Here is a 20,299-nt window from a genome sequence, read left to right as displayed (position 1 = left end):
CACACCTTATAACATGTACATTCCTTTTTCCATATATGTCTCCGATGCTCATCGATTTTTCTTTTCGATTGGAATAGTGCGATATCAAAAAAAGAAAAAAATTTCAACGAAAGCTTATAAAGTTTGGAAGTATCAAAATCTTGTCCATGACCATAAAGATACTAAGCTCAATAATGACCAAGGGTAAAACGACAGGTAGAGAGTTATTTGAGAGGATCGGTTGTCCATCCAGGATCCTGGCGCCTATGGTGGATCAATCCGAATTAGCATGGAGGATTCTGTCGAGAAGATACGGTGCTACGTTGTGTTATACACCAATGTTCCATGCGAAGTTATTTGCCACGTCTGAAAAATATAGGAGAGACATGTGGTGTGAATTGGACGGTAATTCAGATATTGATAGACCACTGATTGTTCAGTTCTGTGCTAACGATCCGGAATACTTGTTGGCAGCTGCAAAATTGGTACAGGATAAATGTGATGCAGTAGATTTGAACTTAGGATGTCCTCAAGGTATTGCAAAGAAGGGTCATTACGGTTCTTTCTTGATGGAAGAGTGGGATTTGATACATAAATTGATTAGAACGCTGCATGACAATCTTGATGTGCCTGTTACTGCCAAGATACGTGTGTTTCCAGAACGTGAAAAGACGTTAGAGTATGCTAAGATGGTTTTAGATGCAGGTGCGCAGTTTTTGACTGTTCATGGTAGATTAAGAGAGCAGAAGGGACAAAAGACAGGGTTGGCGAATTGGAATATTATAAAATACCTAAGGGACAATCTTCCCAGTGAAACAGTCTTTTTCGCTAATGGTAATATTTTATATCCTGAAGATATTTCGAGATGTATGGGGACCATTGAATGTGATGCTGTAATGAGTGCAGAGGGGAATTTGTATAACCCCGGTCTCTTTAATGTTGATCACGTTGAAGAAAAGGATAAGACTTTCCCACGTGTAGATAAAATAGTTAGAGAGTATTTTGAGATTGTTAAAGAGTGTAGAGAGTCGAATGCTTCACGGTCAGCAATGAAATCTCACTTTTTCAAGATACTGCGACCTTTCTTAGCTAATCACACTGACATTAGATCTGAATTGGCGTCGATGAGTGCCAAATCTTCGCTTGAAGAATGGGAGGAGAAGATTGTGGTGCCTGTTGAAAAGACGGTTGCTACGATCTTTGCTCAGGACGATATTGAAGAGAAAGATGTGATTACTGTTGGTGGCCAAGAACTTTGGGGAGGCGCATACAAGAGTATTCCATACTGGAGGTGCCAACCCTACTTCAGGCCTGTCGACGGTGTTACTGGTGATAAAAGGGCAGTGGAAGCACTCAAAGCTAATATAGAGGACAAGGACGATATAAAGAAGAGAAAGGCAGAAACTGTCCTTGAGAAGACTGCGAACAAGGATGGTAAAACAAAATTGTGATTGATATAACAACATGTAACATGTATTTAAAGGTACAAGCATTCTGAATGGAACGGAGTGTCGCATCTCTTCAAGTTGAGCGACTCGGAAAACAGTCTCTCTTGATCGCCTATCGAATCGTATAAAGGATAGCCAGAATTAAATCTTCTATCGTCCATTTCGACATTTGGCACGCACGCAGATTATATCCTCAACTCTTGCACACGGTAAGTGACTCTTCCGCCATCACAAGAACAATAAGTTTCAAACCTTATTTACCAGAATAGTGTTTCCACACTACAAAAGGCCCTTCAGTTTTCGTGTATTTGACAAGAACAGCTGGCAGAAGTTCCCCAGAAGCAGCACACAGATCCACGAGGTACCTAGTTTGGTAAGGATAGATTGACACGCCTCTTTTACCATCTCTCTTCCCACACCGCAGCCCAGCCTAGCAGTCAGCCTAGAGCTCAGCCCGGGACTCTTCCGGCCACCGGCGGGACGCGTTTCCCAACCCCACCTCCCCCGTCCCCCATGCAGCCAGGCATTGCAACGCATTAGTTGCGGGAGAATTATTCACTCGCGCCAAAAGAGAAAAAGCGTGTCTTATGATCCCACGAGGTTTCGGAGTTTTTCCAGATACAGCATCGTATGGAAAGCAGGAGTAATCATACTCAAGGATCTAAAATTTTAATCTATCCTTGGATGATAAACAAAGCATCTAACACTTATATAGATTCAATAGTTAGTTTAGTTTTCTATACTGATTTTGAATATTTTTTTTTTATAACTTTCAGTTGTCTTATTGCTTCCATAATTCCAAAGATGTCTGAAATTGTATATTCACAGAAGGAATCAAGTTTTGCAAATTTGAGAATCGCAGGTGATTTCACAAATTGGGAGATCAAATCCATGGAGAAGAGGTCAGATGGTGATGTCGATACTGACACTTGGGTGTACCCGATTGAAGAATCATTTTTAAAATCGAAGAGTCACGATGACAAACAGAAAATTCCAATCTGTTTCAAATTCATCGATGATAATGGTAATTGGTTCACTGTTGATGCGTTTGAAAAGGATCGGGATGAACATAATAATGTCAATAACGTAAAGACAATTGATCTCGACGAAATAGCTGAGGAGAGCATAAAGAAGCATCTCGAAGAAACCATTCCATCTCCTCAGATCAAGCATATTTCTGAAAATCAAGAAAACAACTCATTCGCTAGAAATATGAGCACTGAAGCTCCAATAACTCCAGTGCCATCTTTGAAAGAGGAGTTTAGGAAAAATTTTGATTCAAAGAGTGAAGAAAAGATTAATGAGGATGATCTTGATCACGATTTGACAGCATTTGATCCAGTCATCGATAATGACATTACGACACAACTGAACATTCCTGCACCTGGAAGCATTCACAGTGGTACTGAGGCCACTGAGGGATCAGACAGCGACCATGAAAATATGATCTTTTATTCCCCAATGGGATTGAAGAAACAATATGGCACAAGTAACACCATATTGTCCCCAAAGGCAATGAGCTTAAATAATAACAGTCCAAACAAAAGTAACAATCATTCTTTCTCGTCAAGGGAGTCCTCTATCATTGTGAATGACGAGGAAATGAATATACAAGTCCCACAAGGTAATGATGTTACAGCGGTTGCAAACACCAATAACTATGAGCCAGAACATTATAAGACCTTGTTAGAAAGAATTCTAGGAATATTCTCCGGAATTTTCACCTCTTGGTTTGGTCTCTTCGCCAGTAACGCTGAAGAAAATGAAACTAGTTGAAAGGACGGTGGAGTATGTATTTGCAAAACTACAAGTATTTTTCTATTTATCATTTTAAGAGAAGATTGAGAAATTATGTCATTTTTTTTTTGATCTATTTGGATATTTATTTACCTTTATATACTGACTGTCCATAAACCTTGTTTAGAAATATTAAAATATTAATTAAATGTACATTGGTTGGCCTGGTGCAATGCTTAACCAGTGCCAAGCTTCGGCGTCAGCATCAGCATTGGCATCTCTTTTGATGTACATAGGTTGACCAGGAGAGATGCTCAACCAGTGCCAAGCTTCGGCATCAGCATCAGCATTGGCATCTCTTTTGATGTACATAGGTTGACCAGGAGCAATGCTCAACCAGTGCCAAGCATCGGCATCAGCTTCTCTTTTCTTTAAAGAGACGTTGTCTTCATTAGAAGCTTGTTCATAGATAGTTGTGTTGACAAACAATAAACCACTGTCAGTAGTGTTGACTAGAGGAATGATTGCAACGTCATTGGCACCGTCTAAATCTAAGTAACCAATAATGGCTTCGGATGGGACGCTTATGGCCTCAGTGGATTGACTTTCGGTTTCAGCTAAGACTGCAGAAGATAGTAAGGATAAAGCAGATAAAACACCGGTGAATTTCATTCTATAATTATAGTATTAGTATCGTTAGTGTCGAACGTTGGATGTGAAGCTCTTGTAGTTTTTATTTCATAATAAGTCAAGACAAAGCAATACTGAAACTATGAGAAAACATAGCATTTAAATACTTTTTTATCTGACCTTTTGTTGTAAGTATTAACCACTAGTGATTACTATCTACAAAAATGTATGCATTGTAAGGTCACTTTAATTTGTTTTAAAATGTCAGATTTTCATGGCCATTGATCGACGAAAAAGGAAAGTGCTGAGTGAAAGACAAGGCAAAAGGCAATATTTGCAAATGAGAGTCCGATGTACATTGCCTCCGAAAAATTAAAGTTATTGGTGCAAAAAGCAGCTTGATCTACTCACTTTTGATGCACTTACCCTTTTGGTGTCACAATGGCTTATGAGCCCGAAACGGTATCTATTAAAAAGGAAAGTACTTAGCGCTTAGCCTTTTAATTCTTTATGAAGTAAGGCAACAATGTTGCCTGATTCTCATTAATGAAGTAAAGAAAATAGAGATATAGCCCGTAGTTGGATTCCATTGGATGAAAAGAGCTTCCACTTTCAGAGACGAAGTTTTTATTTGAAAGTAGCTCAAAATAAAATCTAATCCGAAATATTAAGCCTCAACAGTCAATCTCTACCTGTGCCATATATAGATGATAGCGAAAGAGAAGACAGGTAATATCATATCTAGACAGGAACATTGCGAAAGCGCATTAAAATTTCGTTTTTCAGTTTGCAGCTTATGGAAATATTATGAATTGCCAATATCTGTCTTGCTTTTAACAGTAATTATTAGTGTCTAGTGGCAGACATCTTACATAATGTTCAGCTGCCATTGGAGGATTTACTCAGTTTGTGAGCTTTCAAGCCCTAGCTGGGCTTTGATTTCCAAATAAAATTTACAGCCGGGTAGTCCTTGATAAAGTATATAAGCAACAAATTTTTCCGAAATGAAAAAAACTTTCAGCTGTTACTTCCAAAATAGTAACGCAAATTTCACAGCCATTCGCAGCACATACAGTATCCCATTGAGGTTGAACCCCTCCGGGGCGTTCTTGACCCAGGACATATGTGGATGTGTGCTGTACAATTAGATGATCTTGTATTGTCTATTGTCATTAGCCGGCTTGGACTGGAGAATAACATTTACTGATCTTGGGTGCAATTGTTCATGTGTCGTCTATTTTCATAGATCTAAGGGAATACCTTCGTGTACCCCGTATGGGAATGGTTGCAAGGATCATTAATACATTTTTGTTTTATCTTAATTAGTATTTAGTTATCTTGTTTTCTACGTGTAAAACGAAAGCCTGAATTGAATCCTAATAAATCATTGATTCCCTTTATCCAGTCATTTTCTGACTTGGCTATGCAATATATTCCTGCTCTTTGCTTACTCGTACTGTTCGGCAGAGTTTCATCTGCTAACTTTTTACTGGGAGGAACTTGTGTACCATCAATATAAATTGTACCCACTTCATTAACGATATGGATTTCGTCACCTACTTCTAGGTCGTTCTGGGCTACTCCATCCACAGATATATTTACAGAATTATTACCGGTCTTCTCATTCATTTTCGAACAAACTCTAATTTTAATATGCGACGAGTGAGGTAATATCAATGGTCTAAATGAAAGAGAACGAGGACAAATAGGGGTCAAAAGGATGGATGGAATCAATGGGGACACTATAGATCCACCTGCTGAAAGTGAGTATGCTGTAGAACCAGTTGGGCTGGAGAAAACAACACCGTCTGCAATTGTCCTTGTCAGGAATTCACCATCAACAAAAATATCCAGATTTGTCAAATGAGGCGAACTTCCTCTATGTAGAAAGATATCATTCATTGCATGGATAACTGAAGATTCGCCATCATTTTTTTTAATTACATGACATTCTAATCTTGTTCTGTGTAAACATTTTGCCCTTGAATTTAAAACTTTATTGAAGATCTCTTTATGCTCTTTAAAATCAAAAGGTAAAAGAAATCCTAGCGTTCCTAAAGAAAATGCTAATACAGGGGGCACTTGAGACTTGAACATAGAGACACCATGCAATATTGTGCCATCTCCACCTAAAGTAACCAATAGATCGGCCTTACTCGTAATTTCATCTGTGGTTCCTGAGTATAACATATGAGGCCTGTTTGGGTCATTATTTGCTGTTGTCAAAAAATCCTGATAAACTTCCTCAGCCACATCTGGCTGCAAAATTACATTTATCTCTGGGTATGTCGTATGTAGATGGTTGATAAAGGTTATCATCGCATCTTTCGTAGCGCAGGACCAAGGTTTCTTGGTGACTAAAACATTCTGTAGAGAACCTGGCCATAACAAAGCGTGTAGTTTAGAATTTGGAGAAGATATGTAATCTGGGGCATTACTCAGCTTCAAGTCCCTTACGGGCTTGATTTTAACAAATTTTGAAGTTTCTTTGAAGAGAGTAGAGGGATATTCCGCAGTTTGTAAACTTCTACGGGCTAATCTTGGGACAATTGATATAACTCTTCCTCGTTGACATGCTTCAAAGCAGTATAGTATGTTCATGTGATGTTTAAGTATGATTTGAATTTGTCACTTTTCCCATGTACAGATCGAAATTTATTATTCATTGTTCCTTTAATGGAATAACTCTTTGATTTTTCTTGAAAGAAAAATAACTTTAAGTTAGTGCTCGGAACTATTTAGATAAATGACTAACAGATATAAATACTAAATAACTTAAAAAGCTTATGTAACTTCTTCAAAAGTTGCTAGGAAATTTCAACACTTCAAGTTTATACCATTTCTCTTTTCTTCTTCTCTTAATTCAAACATGACTTGAACTCCAATGAAGATGCAACCGGTTGCAATGATAAAGAATGCGAAACCAGCGACAGTACTAAACATATCGCGTAATAGTTCCATAGTACCATCTGAGCCGAGACAGAACCCAAATAAATTTGCTATCATCATCATCCAAATGTTAGCTGCACCACCGAGTGCGCAAATATGCCTATACCACCATTTAGTTTTATACTGCATGAAATATTGAGTTAGGAAAATCTCAGGTAATAAAAAGAGGACAATTAGCCACCCCCAGAATAACAGTTTTAGCTGAATATCATGCCAAATTGCTACAAAGGAGAAAACTGCCAGGGATGTCATTATTCTATTATTCGAACCACCTAATGGAATGTATATATAACGGACAATCCATTTATTGTAGGAACGATGCCAGCCTCTCCAGAATGCCATGGCACTGTAATTGTTGTCAACTAAACGAATCATGTTTTCTGGAGTATCAATTCCATCCAACAAACCCCATAAACGGAATAATCTCCATGGTATCAATAATTTCAACCAAATTATATTCAAATTGAACAAGCCAATCATGGAAATTTGAAATGGTGTGTCACCTTGCCACGCTTTTGTCTTAGAAACTGCAACTACGTACGTGTAATGTAGCATAAATTCCATTGAAAGTACCGTTAAAATAAATCTAATGGCGTATATTTGAATTCTTTTGCTGTTAATTGATGGCAATGTGTGGTAAGATTGATAAATGTAGTCATTGAAAGTAATGATGGGTCCGGCAATAAACAATGGTGTGTAAGTAACGTAAGCGATGAAATTGAAGATATCGTATTCCTGTATATGCAAAGGAGCTACCAATCTTGCTCTATCATTCAAAAGCTCTTCTTTACCAGATTCTTGTATCGTTTTCAAAGTGGAAGACGTTCTTTTAAATTCAGGACGTGAATTTTTCAAACCAATATCACTATCAATCTGAGTTTCTACTGGAGTATCTTTCATGAATTGACTATTCCATCGTTCCAAATAATCAAGGTTGTAACTCAACAATCTTAGCAGAGTAAAATTAAAAAAGACATCCCATCTTTCGATGATACCTTTGAAAGAATGATCTAATGGTGATAAAATAGATAGAATGTTACCGAAAGGGTACTCTCTGTATTTGTCATTAATGAAAAGAGTGGAAATACCGTATAACCAAGTCAAAGAGGCAGCTACAGTCTTATTTTTCTTGAAGAAATGGGAGATTGAATGCATGATCAGTATGTGAATAATGATTCTAACGGCATTAACACCATGTGCAGCAAATAGGAAAATTAATCCGAAGATAAAATCAAATCTTAACTTTGATAATGTTTTATTTACAGATAATGTTACTTTTTTGATGATCAAATGAGCAGACATCAATTGTAATAATAAGAAGAAATTATCTCTAAAAAATCTGTATTGAGCGTCGCTATTATCGACTTTCCTGCCGAATAACCAACCTTGAGACAATAATCTCTCGAATTTGTAGTAATTAGCTTCATTTGTTTCATTGCTTGCACTCATAGCGGTTATGAACATCATAGGTATCACAGTGATGAACGCTAAATAGTAGAACTTGAATTCTAGGGTATTCCATAAGGGCCGAGATACACCGTTACTATTATTACCATTTGCTAACAGTTTATAACGTTTCTTCAATTCAGGATCGGGTGAAATACGAGCATCCAAAGCTTCTGCTGAAAAGAAATATCTGACTTTACGAATAGCATCCGACAGCATCTTACAATTGACACTTTATGGATGGTACATTCACTAAGCTTTCTCTATATCTTTAAATTGATTTATCATATGTCGTATGGGATATATACTGAAAATTCTAAAGAAAAATCACAAGGGTTACCCAGTATTGTTGGTTGCATTATCACCTAATATAAGAAGCCATTGACGCATGAACGAGCGATGTCTCAGACGCAGTATCGAGGCATATCAGCATATCTTCAGGTGTACACCACTGTGTGTAATGAGGAGCCCTTTCGTTATGGCTGTAGTGACGTTTCACTACTTGCACGTTGTATCGCACTGACGAGTTTTGTGCAAGTACAACCAGTGCTGTAAGTTTAAATCGCCACTGTATATAAAGACTTACGGCATTGCTATTTACTCTTATCAGAATACCCAGTTGTAATAGTGTAGCGAGTTGATATTACCATGTATACTTTCATCTCCATCTACATTCACTTTATCTATCAATATATTGATGAAGTAATTCTACGCTACAAGTGGGATTGTAATAGCACTAATGTGTCTTCTGATTCTTGGATCCCGAATAAACTACATCCAGTGTTGACAAACCGACTGCCACCTCGAGGACACTCCTACTGGATGAGAACTCTTGGGAAAGTAAATTGTATGTTTCACAAGTAGAAATCGAAATTGCGAGTTCCTCAAATTGAATTCAACTGCAGCGAACTCTTCATCCATACAGAGACAACCTTTGCTTATGCAATTTGCCTCATAAATCCAACCCAACTTCCGTTTTTATATTGCTGTAAGAAGACCCCCGGCAGCTTGGAAGAAATTCTTTATTTCTCGGAGTTGTGGTCTCTCCTTCAATAAGAAATCTTTAAAAGAACTTCATTAAAGGATATTGCAAAGCACATCCAAGAAAGATTGCCATAGGATTATGAAGGCAGCCGCAAGGAACAGATTTATCAATAATTTGTATCTGAGCACTTTCCTGGTAGCATTTTCTTCTGTAGCGATAGCCTCATTGCTACCGTGTCCTGCTCATAAAGTTAGTTCTGATACAAAGAAAAAAACTGATAATGAGAAAGTCGAAAACGTCTAGAGATTACATGTAATTTGTTTAGATATAATTATTTATTTTGTGTACATATATTCTGTGAATTTTTTTTTATTCTTCAAAAGCTTAACAAGTCAATTTCTTCATTTTGAGTTCCATTTTGTTTCGCTGAAGATGATGTCAATTCTCCAAAGATATCGTCTTCCTCATCCAGGGTTGTTGATTGCTGTGGGATGGTTTTTGGCTGCTGCTGCTGCTGCTGCTGTTGTTGTTGTTGTTGTTGTTGTTGTTGTTGTTGTTGTTGTTGTTGTTGTTGTTGTTGTTGTTGTTGTGAAACTGGCTTTTGTGGTTCTGATTTCAAAGTCTTGGCACTTGTAAATAATGAACTAAATGGGTCGTCCTTTTTAGTTGAGGACTCTGTGACGATTGCTGGAACAACATTCACGGTGTGTGTGACAGCTGGCGCAAAAGTACTGGTGGTAGTACTAGTGGTAGCTACTGTTGGTGATGCTAAATCAAATAATGACTGTGTAATTGTTGTTTTTTCCGTAACAGGAGCAGCACTTTGAAATTCTGAGAATTCGTCATCTTCATCATCCTGTTCTGCTACTTCTTGCTGATCGGCTTCCGTGAAAAGCAAATCATTGCACTGTCCGTTCTCTTCTGAGGTAGACTGTACGTTGTCGTGGAATCCGGAGCCCTCATGTCTCGTTACTTCTTCTTCATCACTATCAAAATCTGCACTTACACTGATGCCGTGAGAAGTAGATGCTGAAAAACCTGCCCTCGGATTGGCAGAGCCTCCCGCAAGACCTTTATATTTCTTAGCTGTTTCCCTGGCTTTCTTACGTTCTTGACGTATCTTTGTGTCATCACTCAGTAACTCGCCTAAGGCTTTAGCTCTGTTTCTGACATTAATCCCTTGATCTCTGCCTTGGGAGTCAATGTAATGGAACGTTTCTAACAACTCAATAAGTCTTATACTACTTCTGACATCGTCAATAAACCTTTCTGATCCACGTCTGATCAGATAGTCTAAAAGTTGTAAAGATTTATAAATTTGTCTCCATTCAGATCCTGCCTTTTCAGTAAACCTTCTGAAGATCATCCCAAGAATCTCCTCACGTTCCCGTAAATTATACGTACCCTGTGCAATCTGTTCCATTAGAGTAGAAGATGCCCCCCAGGGCTCATTATTCGTTGCTTCACGAACCTTACCTTCCATTTCAGTGTAATTAAAAACGACATTCTGAGCTTTTCTAAAATACTTCTTAGCATCATACAACGTCATATTAGCTAGCTTATCCTCCAAACTCATCTTCAATACTATCTTTCTATGCTTATTACTGTATATCAATCCTATGCTTCTTCTACCAGATACGTATAGTTTTGATCTCCCTCTCTCTTCTTCTCCTATGACTCTCTTCAAGAAAAAGAAAAATTCGAAATTGAATTTTTTTTTCTCAGAAATCCTCAAGATGAACCAAAACTTGGCTGTTCCTACTAATAAAACTTAATGTAGTATCGCTATCTATGCACAATGCGATGGTTATTGGAGATTCAGTATCTCTCGTCATCGAGAGGTAAAGAGAATTCTAATTCTTTTATATGAAGACTATTTACAAGCTAACAACCCTAATCATTCTTGACTTCACCACACTCTTCAATCACAATTTTCTCCTTTGGTGCACCAGATTGGGATCCCATGGATTCTATCTTCTTCACTAACTCCATACCCTTTGTGACTTCACCGAAAACAACATGCTTACCATCTAACCATGGACAAGGAACTGTTGTGATGAAAAATTGAGACCCATTAGTATTTGGACCAGCATTAGCCATAGATAGTAAACCTTCTTTATCATGCTTCTTATCAAAATTCTCGTCGTTGAATCTGTTCCCATATATTGACTTACCACCAAACCCATTCAACAAATCGGTATCTCCACCTTGGAGCATGAAATCTGGAATGATTCTATGGAATGGAACGCCTTTATAACCAAAGCCTTTTTCACCAGTACATAGTGCCTTGAAATTTGCTGCGGTCTTTGGGACTACTTCATCGTATAATTCGAATTCAATTCTACCCATTTTTTGTCCATTCATTGCTGGTTCAAAAAAACTTTGGAACCAAATTTTCCCATTGTGGTAGAGAACAATCTACTCTGCTTAAGCATTGAAGACCTCAACATAATAACCACTCCTTGCTCAATGAATGCTGTACTAAATTGTGCTATAAAACCTTCTTGTTTTCTCTAATCACGATCTGTTTTTTTTTTAATACTCGCAGAAATGAACGATTCAGAATGCTTCATATTTTAGAGTCACAATATACATTATATGGTTGGTTATAGTAAAAACTTAAGTTCTTCGGCCTTCTTCTCGCCCACCAGTTTATCAAGCTCCTCAAGCCCACTCATAAATAAGTGGTCCTCATATTCAAATCCAGGAACTACCACTTCGCTGATGAGTATACTATTATCAAATTCCTCATTTGGAATCAAGAAACTTGCCTTGTATACACCACCTGGGACAACCCATTGAGAGATTTCACCATTAGCATAGTCAAATCCGACTTTGAAAGATTTGATTTTACCATTTGGATAGATCAAAACATACTGACCTTTACCACGTTGTAGAATGTGAATGATACGATTCTTATTTTTATGAAATTTTCCAACTGGCGAATCTGGTGTTAATAAGTAATAGATCAAAGTCGAGTAGTTTCTTTCCATAGGGGTGTCACCGTCGGTTAAGGATAATGTAAATGGAGATCTGTCAGTTTCTTTGAAATATCCGCCTTCTCTATGCTTGATCAATTGCCAATCCTTGATTATGTTTTGCAAAGTTGTGGGAGGTTCAATTGCTGGAAAAGATACGAAACTTGGGGGGAGTATTTGAACATCTTCAGTATTGTCAATCGTTTCCGACTTGAATGAGTCTTTAGGCATGATTCAATTTCTTTAATCCTGATTTAATGGTCTATACCATCCATTGTTCTTTATTTTTTTCATCTTAGCAGATTTTTTTGTACAAGAGATATAATTTGTTCCAGAATGTACCTCACAAGAAATACGCTCAGCATTGCAGAGAAACAGAATCGAAATGTAGTAGATGCGGTCTTACAAGGGTTTGAAGATTGTAGAATATTTGAAGTTTGCGTTCTCGACATGGTACGCAGCGCAAACCTGTTGACTAAAATCCTGCCATACGTCTGTTGTATTTATAACGACGTCACAAATGCTTCAAGCCAAGTCATCTGCCATATAAGCATAGTTATAGGAGTTCGAGCGCTTGACCAGGTAGTGCCATTAGCCTGGGTCTCCGTCTTGTGGGCGGCTGAGATAGTTCTGCTGCCTACCAGGCCTGGGAACGATGGCCTGGTAAGTACGACGTCTTGTAACGCACCGATAACTTCGTCATCTTCAAAGTTGAGTCCGCTGTGGACAGAAGTAATAATTTTATGGCTATACCTAGAGTTACAGTAACTTGCTACCCTGACATAGGCTGTATTAAATGTCTCTTGAATGTAAGGTAAGAATGCCAGTGCTCCCATGCCGTCCACACCGACGCTAGTATTCCTGGATACCCGTTGGCGTAAATACACCCCAACACGTTTAGAGCATCAGTCCTCAGGGTGCCGTCTCTCCTAACGGCACGCTAGGATACTGGGCCACGATGATATGGCTAATATGACCTCGGACGCTTGCAGACGTAGCGAGCGTGATTGCAGTACAGAAGTTACTTACAACGTGTAACGCTGCATCGCTGCGCAGGACTATGTGACAGAGGGATTGCATTAGTGGTCGAATGAACATACAGCAAGGTACCACAAGCCATTATTAGGTTTTGGGTATGAGCGGGATATATATTTACAGTTCTGTATAAATTGAGTGGGTGAAATCATAACTTTAAACCTGTTGTAACATAGACTGGGAAACTACAACATTAAGCTCTAAATTCGTGTGACTGTTTTCCCAAAATCAAAAACTAGACACCCGCTGTCCAATCTATTAAATTAAATATTTCACATTATTGAATTTGGTTGAATATTAGTGAAAACTTTTCGCGGACGCGACTTTTGTCATCTTGAAGAATTCCACACTATAAAAAGGAATTCTTCGTCATATTTGTTCTTAATCTTTTATCTTACTTTATAATTTTATATATAAAAAAAGAGACAAGCCATTTGATACGCTTTTAAGAAAAAATGGAAAACACACGCGGCTGCCTCATTCGGAGTAACCTTAGAGCATTAATGGTACTGGTGGCCATTACGGCGGTAGCGTTAGGATTTAAGAGGTTCATAAAGCTTGCCACGTGGGCCGGGATTACTCTATTGGGAGACAGAGCCGGCGGAAGGGCTCGTGTCACTTGGGCGTTGGCCACAAATGGAGCGTATCAAATATTAGACATAATAGAGGACTGTACTACCGCCGACGGCAAGAAAGTTGACAGGGTTGAATGTACCAGGTCGATACTAACATCAGTGGCGGCAGTAGGCTTTACCTTGGCTACTAAACATGACACGGGCTCATGGTGGAAGAGGTCGACAGACGGCACTGGCGCTATGCCTGTAGCAGCAGCATATCTGAATGCCTTATCGCACAGCACCGGCGTCATGTCAGTGGATGTTGACGCGGCATGGGCAGAAGAAATGGGGTTGAATACGCATGATTTAGGCCACAACGTTAGCGTAGTTATGACGCCGCAAGCTATTAGCTCGGGAGCGGATACACCGTTCATGCCCATCAAGATGTCGATACATCAGGAGGTGGGGAACATGACTTTCGCGCACATAGTGCGTACCAACCTTACGCTGTCCTCAGTAGCCATGGCGGATGTATCAACACTAGTAAAACGTAATGGATTTAACGGTTACCAAGGTACTTCAGGACATGAGATATTTGTTGAAACCCAAAGTTACGGTGCAGTTGCTAAGTGGGACGACGTGGTCAACTGGATGCAAAATGGTGACAGGGATGCCCTCTTGCTACAGTTAACGGTGAATTCAAGGGCGGGCATGATATCAGCGGTGGCAGAAACATGTCTGTACGAACATACACCGCAAACTGTACACGATAACGGCTGCTGGGTTGCCTGGACTAAGCCAGAGACGGGGTACTTCCCGGTTGAGGACTTTGCGGATATGGGCTTTTGTGAAACCTACAGCAATACCGTGTGTTCGTCCGAGGAGTAGTCTGGAGTGGCAGGGGCCCGCAACACTGCACCATCAGTGCTGCCACGGGCTGATAGGTTGAAGCGCTATTGGTAATCATCTAAGAAGGCCAGATGCCTACCCAAAGCAACCCCCAAGAACATCGGTTGAAAGAATATCAAGAGCCAAGGAAGTCACCGCCGTTGTCGGCAGAGACACATCAAACAAAAGTTACATATGTCAAATGCAAGATGTCGATCCGATACTGACTGTCGAATATTCCGAAGAAGAATTTAAAAATGTCCCGAACTGGATCCGAATTTCTATATTAGCCAATTTCCGGCAACTCCTGGAAACAGGATCTAACCCAGAGAGGGAGGAAGATGTTGTAACATAGACTGGGAAACTACAATATTAAGCTCTAAATTCGTGTGACTGTTTTCCCAGAATCAAAAACTAGACACCCGCTGTCCAATCTATTAAATTAAATATTTCACATTATTGATTTTGATTGAATATTAGTGAAAACTTTTTGCGGACGCGACTTTTGTCATCTTGAAGAATTCCACACTATAAAAAGGAATTCTTCGTCATATTTGTTCTTAATCTTTTATCTTACTTTATAATTATATATAAAAAAGAGACAAGCCATTTGATACGCTTTTAGCTATAGTTATACGATCAGATAGATTTCCACGCTCTCTGTCCCTGAATTAGAATATACACCAGCCGTGTCATATTCCCCCTGTGTTATCTGTCTTGTTACCGTCTTGAACTTACAATAAAACCAGAAACCCCCGGTCTCTTGGCCCAGTTGGTTAAGGCACCGTGCTAATAACGCGGGGATCAGCGGTTCGATCCCGCTAGAGACCATTTATTTTTTACTCATGTTTTTTAGTAAGACATCATGAAACAAGATGCAGTAAGAGAGTTTTGTTAAACTCCCTCATCTCAAGGCATCCGTCTGTCTAGGCTAGCAATGTAACGAGCCATCTGTGCCATAGCTGGTCTGAAGCCAGCCCTAACTAAGGTGACCAGGGAATCTCATTCGTTACCCTGCTGCGTCCCAGCATTTATATAAAGAGACAGTAGCGGTTATGTCCTAATATCATACTATTAATGGCTACTTCTAGCTTTCTTTTAGGGCACCTTAATAGTTATCCCAAAAGACAATACGATTTGACATAATGAAATGTTCGATTAGATTCGGTATCTACTTGATCTTTATCCTTGACCGCTTCTACTCTTATGTACTTTAGTCTGCTCGGTATCTTTATGAGATCATGGAATTGGAATACCGATGCCAATTGCTATATGGAGCAAAGATGATCTTTTGATGACGTGGATGTTAAAGGAGGAAACACAACTACTCTTTACGGATATCCAAACCGAAAGGGAAACGAGAAGCGCACTCTAGGAAAATTCGTCTCTCACAAGATTGAAACTTTTTCACATGCTGATGATGAGCGAATCATTGTATATGCACAACATCAATTGGTCACTTGGTATTATTTTTTTTTTCATTGCGACATGGTAATTACCAAAAAACTGCTGAATTAAACAACTTCTTCGAGATTATCTATTATTGTTGACATTGTTAACCCTGCATCAACAATTTCTTACCATATGCACTTCTCGATGAATGAGGTTTAGGGAGTGATGACTATGGAAAAGTGCATACGAAATAATTATATATCGGTTCGTGTAACGAGACCGTAACCACATGAGGAAAAATAAGAAGCAAGTAAAATCGAAAAAGTTCGGTAACTGCAACCTGGTATTTAGTTTCTGAATTTCTTTTTTGGGACGGCAAAGACCACTTGCTGCATGGGTAATCATCTCTGAGAACTTCCCATAAAGAATTAGTGTTAAGGGGATGACATAAGGAAGCTGATTGAACTTGAAACTTCCTAATTGGATCTTTCACGTCATTTGCTTATTCTTTGAAACATTTCTATTACACTATTACGTCTTCGTTGAATATTTAATTTTGAAACAATTCTACTAGATTTCTCTGTAGGTGCAATTCAAAAATCTTGATGCATGAAAAATGGATAGTATGCGGGTTATGGGTGTCTATTCCTGCGAGTACGTAAGAATTTAGTAATCTGTCAGAGACGTAGGAGAGCAAAAATTATGACAATGCGCTTATTACAAAATGATAAACACTCGTATGGGTTACTATTTTGTTGACAAGGTTTAATTTTCTAAAAGTCACATCATACATTATACCTTCTTCCAATTTTAAATGCATGTTCATCAAGTAACAATAAGATACAAAAATCTGCTCAATGTTCACCCCCTGATGCCTTCAGCGCAATATTCAGAAACAATTGCCAGCAATTTACACCGGCAATCTTATCGGCTCTTTCCAAATGAGGAAAAAAAGATATGAAAAGTTCTTAAAGTAAGCCAAGACCAAAATAATTGAGGTGAAGAAATGAGTGCAGGAAGTTAAAATATAAATCGAGAGAGGAATTCTTTTCCCCTGACGACGTGTCCAAATTAGTACAAGCTTCTCTACTCATCTGGAAAAGAATAGAAGTTCTTGGCACTGCTGTATGGTTGTATCTTAGCTATGTTGAAATTCACAGGAGAAAAAAACACAGGGGAGAAAGAGAGTACTAGAGAAGAAACTCTGGTTACCCTTTTAGGCAATCGGCAGCGCAGTTGTGTACTTTCATTTCACTTCTTAGGAACAGGAAGAGAATCCATAGAGATGTAAAGCACTTTCGCATAAAGCGATAAAGGAGCGTATTTTCTTACTTAAATAATTAGAAATTTGTTGGCGTCGAGAGTAAAGTTCGCTAAAAATTGCCTAACAGGGATTTGTTGGATGAGACTTTGTTATGGCATCAAGAATAATGAAAAACTTTACCCTCGTCGAGGAAAATGTTACGTAAATACATGACTCTGCTTACTTATTTGCTTATGCATACGTTTATACGTATGCATAATGCATTTCTACATGAATGTTGTAATATTCCAACATAATCTTCTACGACTGAGTACTGGTTTAGGAAAATCTAGTTGTTGTATATGTTTTGTTTTCTTTTTGAAACCAAGTGAGAAGTAGGGAGTTTTTTGCCTGAAAAATTGTTCAGACAAGCTTATTGTGAGAAATATGCAACTAACGGTTACATGCATTGATGCTATATTTGATGAGGACCCCTTGTACAGTAGTACATTGTTTACTATTATTTTTTTGTTGTTGTTGCGATAATCGTGACCATTATTATTACACCAAGAAAACCTCAACAAAACTTCGCTATTGAACCTACTATTAAAAACGCATGCATGTGATTTATTCTTGTTTTGTATCACAATTCAGTAAGCGATGAACACACATTAGGGTCAGAAGAGTATTGCTTTTTTTCTTAGTTGAGGACACCTTAACGAGTTGCTCTTGGCAAGATGGCCCTAGTTCGTCTTGTAGTAACTAATACACTGGAAGAAAATCTTCCCCCCTTATTAGCTCATAATTACAAAGATGCCAAGCAAAATATCGAATAACAGATTAATTACTACCGATAGGATTTCTTCATCGCCGTACTCCTTGTGAAATGCCTACTGTCAACTGCAAAGTAAGAAAATGCAAGCTGAGAAAAAAAATTCGAAGTAGCTCACTGCAATTTTGATAATAATGATGATTGTCAACGTCACCAAAGCAAATATTTAAAGTTTGTTGGATCTCGATCTTCTCTACGGGGCTGTCTCCGGTCGAGAAAATCTTAAACATTAATTGAAAGGATGTTGCGAAGCGCACTCAACTGCCCTACAAAAGCATGTTACACGTGAAAGGTTTAAGATTTTCGCATAGTTAACTTTCCAACTAGCGTCAGGATGGATGAATAGGCGATGAATGCGATATAGTTCATATTCACTAGTTAATGGAAGGAACTAGTTCCTGGCAATTATATATATCTAGCTATCTTGACCTTCCCTGTGTCCTCCCTTATTTCAATCTGTATACCCTTGATAATTTATCAATAGCGAAAACAAACGTTATTACATCAATCGCTCATTTACACACTTAAAATAGGCCTACACAGATGAGATTCCAAACTATTTCATCCGTCGCCCTTTTATCTGCTATACAACATGTATATGCACATTTAGGAGCCGAAGAGTCATCTTCTGGCTTCGTTAGCATGAATTTCAACAGACTGTATGGCGCCAGTCCAGATACAGCCGTTTCGAAAAGAAGCATGTCGCACATTAAAAGGTCCGAAAATTACGAACAAGTACGACTTAAAAATGAAGCTTGTTTCTACTCAATGGACCTCGCTATTGGTAGTAACCATCAAAACGTTACCGTATTAGTCGACACTGGTTCCTCTGATCTATGGGTTCCAGGTCCAGACTCTTCTGCATCATATGGAGTTTTCAGTCCAAAGGATTCGACTTCATTAAAATTTAACGGTACTGAATTTTCAACACAGTACGCTGATGGTACCACCGCATACGGTGAATGGTGTTACGACACTGTCGCCTTAGGAGACACAACTGTCTCTAATGTCACATTCGCTGTCGTCAATGACACCGACTCTAACTTTGGTGTTTTAGGTCTTGGTCTAACTGGATTAGAAGCTACCTACACTAATGCATTATCATCTCCATACCAATACGACAACTTTCCGGTAAAATTGGTCCGTCAAGGTCTCATCCAAGCTAATGCTTATTCTCTATATTTAAATAAGGCTGACGCTTCTTCAGGTAATGTTTTATTTGGCGCTGTTGATCACGCCAAATACACTGGTACGTTACATACAATTCCATTCGTTAACACTTTGGAATCCCTAGGCTACAATTCCGTTATCGAATTCCATGTCACCCTTGATGGTATGGATCTCTCTACAAATGATGGTCAAACGACGTTGACGACATCTAAATTTCCAGTCCTAGTTGATTCAGGAAATACTTTCTCATATTTACCAGATAATTTACTTCAACAGATTGCGTCTCAAATAGGAGCTACTTATTCTAACGAATACGTTGGTTACGTTTTGACTTGTCCAAGTGAAGATGATGACACCGTTATCTCCTACAATTTCGGTGGTTTCAACATCGACACACCATTATCTGGTTCAGTCACTGAATTAGGTGACGATTCTAATACTTGTATATTGATGATTGCTCCAAGTGGTTCCGAATTCGGTCAATTAGGTGACACTTTCTTAGAAAATGTCTACGCCTCTTCGACTTGGACAATAGAGAGTCTTTCATTAGCACAAGCGCAATATACTGATGAAGAAGAGATTGAAATTATTTCCAGTTCTATTCCAGGTGCCATCAAAGCTGCTGGTTACAGTGACATTTGGTCTGCTTCTGCAAAAAATTCTACTAGTGGTAACGTTAAAAGAGCCGAAAACAGAGCCTCCAATGTAACTCAACCATCATCCCCCGAATCGATAATCTCCACGACAACCTTATCCCCTCAAGAGACAACGCAAGCTGCCAATACATCAAGCTCTGTAAACTGGAAAAGTCATTCAACGTCAGTTGTCACGTCTTCATATTCTTCATCAGCTACAGTTTCTATCGAAAATATCAGTTCCGCCAACTTTGCAGGCCAAAGTTTCAAAACATCTTCTATGTTCGGTTCTGTTATAATTACTTTAGTTTACCTTTGTAATATCTTCATATAATTATTAATTTAGACAACCATTTTACTTTTTCATTAATTGTTTGCGAAAAAAAAAATTTTTT

At 38.6% G+C, this 20,299-nt stretch overlaps 11 protein-coding genes and 1 non-coding gene across 12 annotated transcripts; 6 read left to right on the top strand and 6 right to left on the bottom strand.

The window, feature by feature from the left end:
• Positions 1-146: 146 nt before the first annotated feature.
• On the top strand, positions 147-1,430 carry DUS1 (tRNA dihydrouridine synthase; the record flags this gene model as incomplete). Its single annotated transcript, XM_003956063.1, has 1 exon — positions 147-1,430. The coding sequence occupies one exon, from the start codon at positions 147-149 to the stop codon at positions 1,428-1,430; it is 1,284 nt and encodes a 427-aa protein (XP_003956112.1).
• An 801-nt stretch (positions 1,431-2,231) lies between these two features.
• UIP4 (Uip4p) lies at positions 2,232-3,203 on the top strand (the record flags this gene model as incomplete). The annotated part of the gene is made up of 1 exon (XM_003956062.1): positions 2,232-3,203. The coding sequence occupies one exon, from the start codon at positions 2,232-2,234 to the stop codon at positions 3,201-3,203; it is 972 nt and encodes a 323-aa protein (XP_003956111.1).
• A 165-nt stretch (positions 3,204-3,368) lies between these two features.
• On the bottom strand, positions 3,369-3,836 carry MF(ALPHA)1 (Mf(Alpha)1p; the record flags this gene model as incomplete). Its single annotated transcript, XM_003956061.1, has 1 exon — positions 3,369-3,836. One exon carries the CDS (start codon positions 3,834-3,836, stop codon positions 3,369-3,371), a length of 468 nt encoding a protein of 155 aa, XP_003956110.1.
• A 1,287-nt stretch (positions 3,837-5,123) lies between these two features.
• Positions 5,124-6,395, bottom strand: POS5 (NADH kinase; the record flags this gene model as incomplete). The annotated part of the gene is made up of 1 exon (XM_003956060.1): positions 5,124-6,395. One exon carries the CDS (start codon positions 6,393-6,395, stop codon positions 5,124-5,126), a length of 1,272 nt encoding a protein of 423 aa, XP_003956109.1.
• A 216-nt stretch (positions 6,396-6,611) lies between these two features.
• GUP2 (putative O-acyltransferase) lies at positions 6,612-8,408 on the bottom strand (the record flags this gene model as incomplete). The annotated part of the gene is made up of 1 exon (XM_003956059.1): positions 6,612-8,408. The coding sequence occupies one exon, from the start codon at positions 8,406-8,408 to the stop codon at positions 6,612-6,614; it is 1,797 nt and encodes a 598-aa protein (XP_003956108.1).
• A 904-nt stretch (positions 8,409-9,312) lies between these two features.
• On the top strand, positions 9,313-9,477 carry COA2 (Coa2p; the record flags this gene model as incomplete). The annotated part of the gene is made up of 1 exon (XM_003956058.1): positions 9,313-9,477. The coding sequence occupies one exon, from the start codon at positions 9,313-9,315 to the stop codon at positions 9,475-9,477; it is 165 nt and encodes a 54-aa protein (XP_003956107.1).
• A 73-nt stretch (positions 9,478-9,550) lies between these two features.
• On the bottom strand, positions 9,551-10,750 carry ENT3 (Ent3p; the record flags this gene model as incomplete). The annotated part of the gene is made up of 1 exon (XM_003956057.1): positions 9,551-10,750. One exon carries the CDS (start codon positions 10,748-10,750, stop codon positions 9,551-9,553), a length of 1,200 nt encoding a protein of 399 aa, XP_003956106.1.
• A 317-nt stretch (positions 10,751-11,067) lies between these two features.
• On the bottom strand, positions 11,068-11,538 carry CPR3 (peptidylprolyl isomerase CPR3; the record flags this gene model as incomplete). The annotated part of the gene is made up of 1 exon (XM_003956056.1): positions 11,068-11,538. One exon carries the CDS (start codon positions 11,536-11,538, stop codon positions 11,068-11,070), a length of 471 nt encoding a protein of 156 aa, XP_003956105.1.
• Positions 11,539-11,780: 242 nt separating this feature from the next.
• On the bottom strand, positions 11,781-12,383 carry CFF1 (Cff1p; the record flags this gene model as incomplete). Its single annotated transcript, XM_003956055.1, has 1 exon — positions 11,781-12,383. The coding sequence occupies one exon, from the start codon at positions 12,381-12,383 to the stop codon at positions 11,781-11,783; it is 603 nt and encodes a 200-aa protein (XP_003956104.1).
• A 1,259-nt stretch (positions 12,384-13,642) lies between these two features.
• KAFR0B06710 (uncharacterized protein) lies at positions 13,643-14,632 on the top strand (the record flags this gene model as incomplete). Its single annotated transcript, XM_003956054.1, has 1 exon — positions 13,643-14,632. One exon carries the CDS (start codon positions 13,643-13,645, stop codon positions 14,630-14,632), a length of 990 nt encoding a protein of 329 aa, XP_003956103.1.
• Positions 14,633-15,389: 757 nt separating this feature from the next.
• On the top strand, positions 15,390-15,463 carry KAFR0Btrna8I. Its single transcript has one exon. It is a non-coding gene; the product is annotated as a tRNA-Ile (tRNA).
• Positions 15,464-18,642: 3,179 nt separating this feature from the next.
• On the top strand, positions 18,643-20,238 carry KAFR0B06700 (pepsin-like aspartic protease; the record flags this gene model as incomplete). The annotated part of the gene is made up of 1 exon (XM_003956053.1): positions 18,643-20,238. One exon carries the CDS (start codon positions 18,643-18,645, stop codon positions 20,236-20,238), a length of 1,596 nt encoding a protein of 531 aa, XP_003956102.1.
• Between the last annotated feature and the right edge of the window lie 61 nt (positions 20,239-20,299).

This window comes from Kazachstania africana, chromosome 2 (assembly GCF_000304475.1).
Source record: "Kazachstania africana CBS 2517 chromosome 2, complete genome".
NCBI lineage: Eukaryota > Fungi > Ascomycota > Saccharomycetes > Saccharomycetales > Saccharomycetaceae > Kazachstania > Kazachstania africana.
This window is presented reverse-complemented; position numbering and strand designations above follow the sequence as displayed.